This window comes from Myotis davidii, unplaced genomic scaffold (assembly GCF_000327345.1).
Source record: "Myotis davidii unplaced genomic scaffold, ASM32734v1 scaffold991, whole genome shotgun sequence".
NCBI classification, from domain to species: domain Eukaryota; kingdom Metazoa; phylum Chordata; class Mammalia; order Chiroptera; family Vespertilionidae; genus Myotis; species Myotis davidii.
This window is the reverse complement of record NW_006283137.1, coordinates 240,745-240,988: the sequence shown is the minus strand read 5'-3', so window position 1 is coordinate 240,988 and position 244 is coordinate 240,745. Positions and strand designations below refer to the sequence as shown.

Genomic DNA, 244 nt, shown 5'->3' with positions numbered 1-244 from the left:
CGCCGCGCAGCCCCGGCCCGGCGCCCGGCTCACCCTCTGTCCTTCCGCAGCTGGTGGACTATCGCGTCGAGTTCAGCAAGTGGTGGATCAACGAGTTCAAAACGATCAAGTTCCCCTCGCAGGGCACCGTCTTCGACTACTACCTGGACCCCGACACCAAGAAGTTCCTGCCCTGGATGGACAAGGTGCCCTCCTTCGAGCTGGACCCCGACGTCCCGCTGCAGGTAGCTGCCCGGGGCCCAGC

The 244-nt window shown here is 65.6% G+C and overlaps 1 protein-coding gene across 1 annotated transcript in view; it reads left to right on the top strand.

Moving 5' to 3' along the window:
* The window catches only part of DNAH17 (dynein, axonemal, heavy chain 17), a 107,024-nt gene that overhangs the window by 36,899 nt on the left and 69,881 nt on the right, over window positions 1-244 (top strand). The window contains 1 exon segment of the mRNA XM_015562672.1: window positions 34-224. Coding sequence (XP_015418158.1) covers window positions 34-224 — 191 coding nt within the window.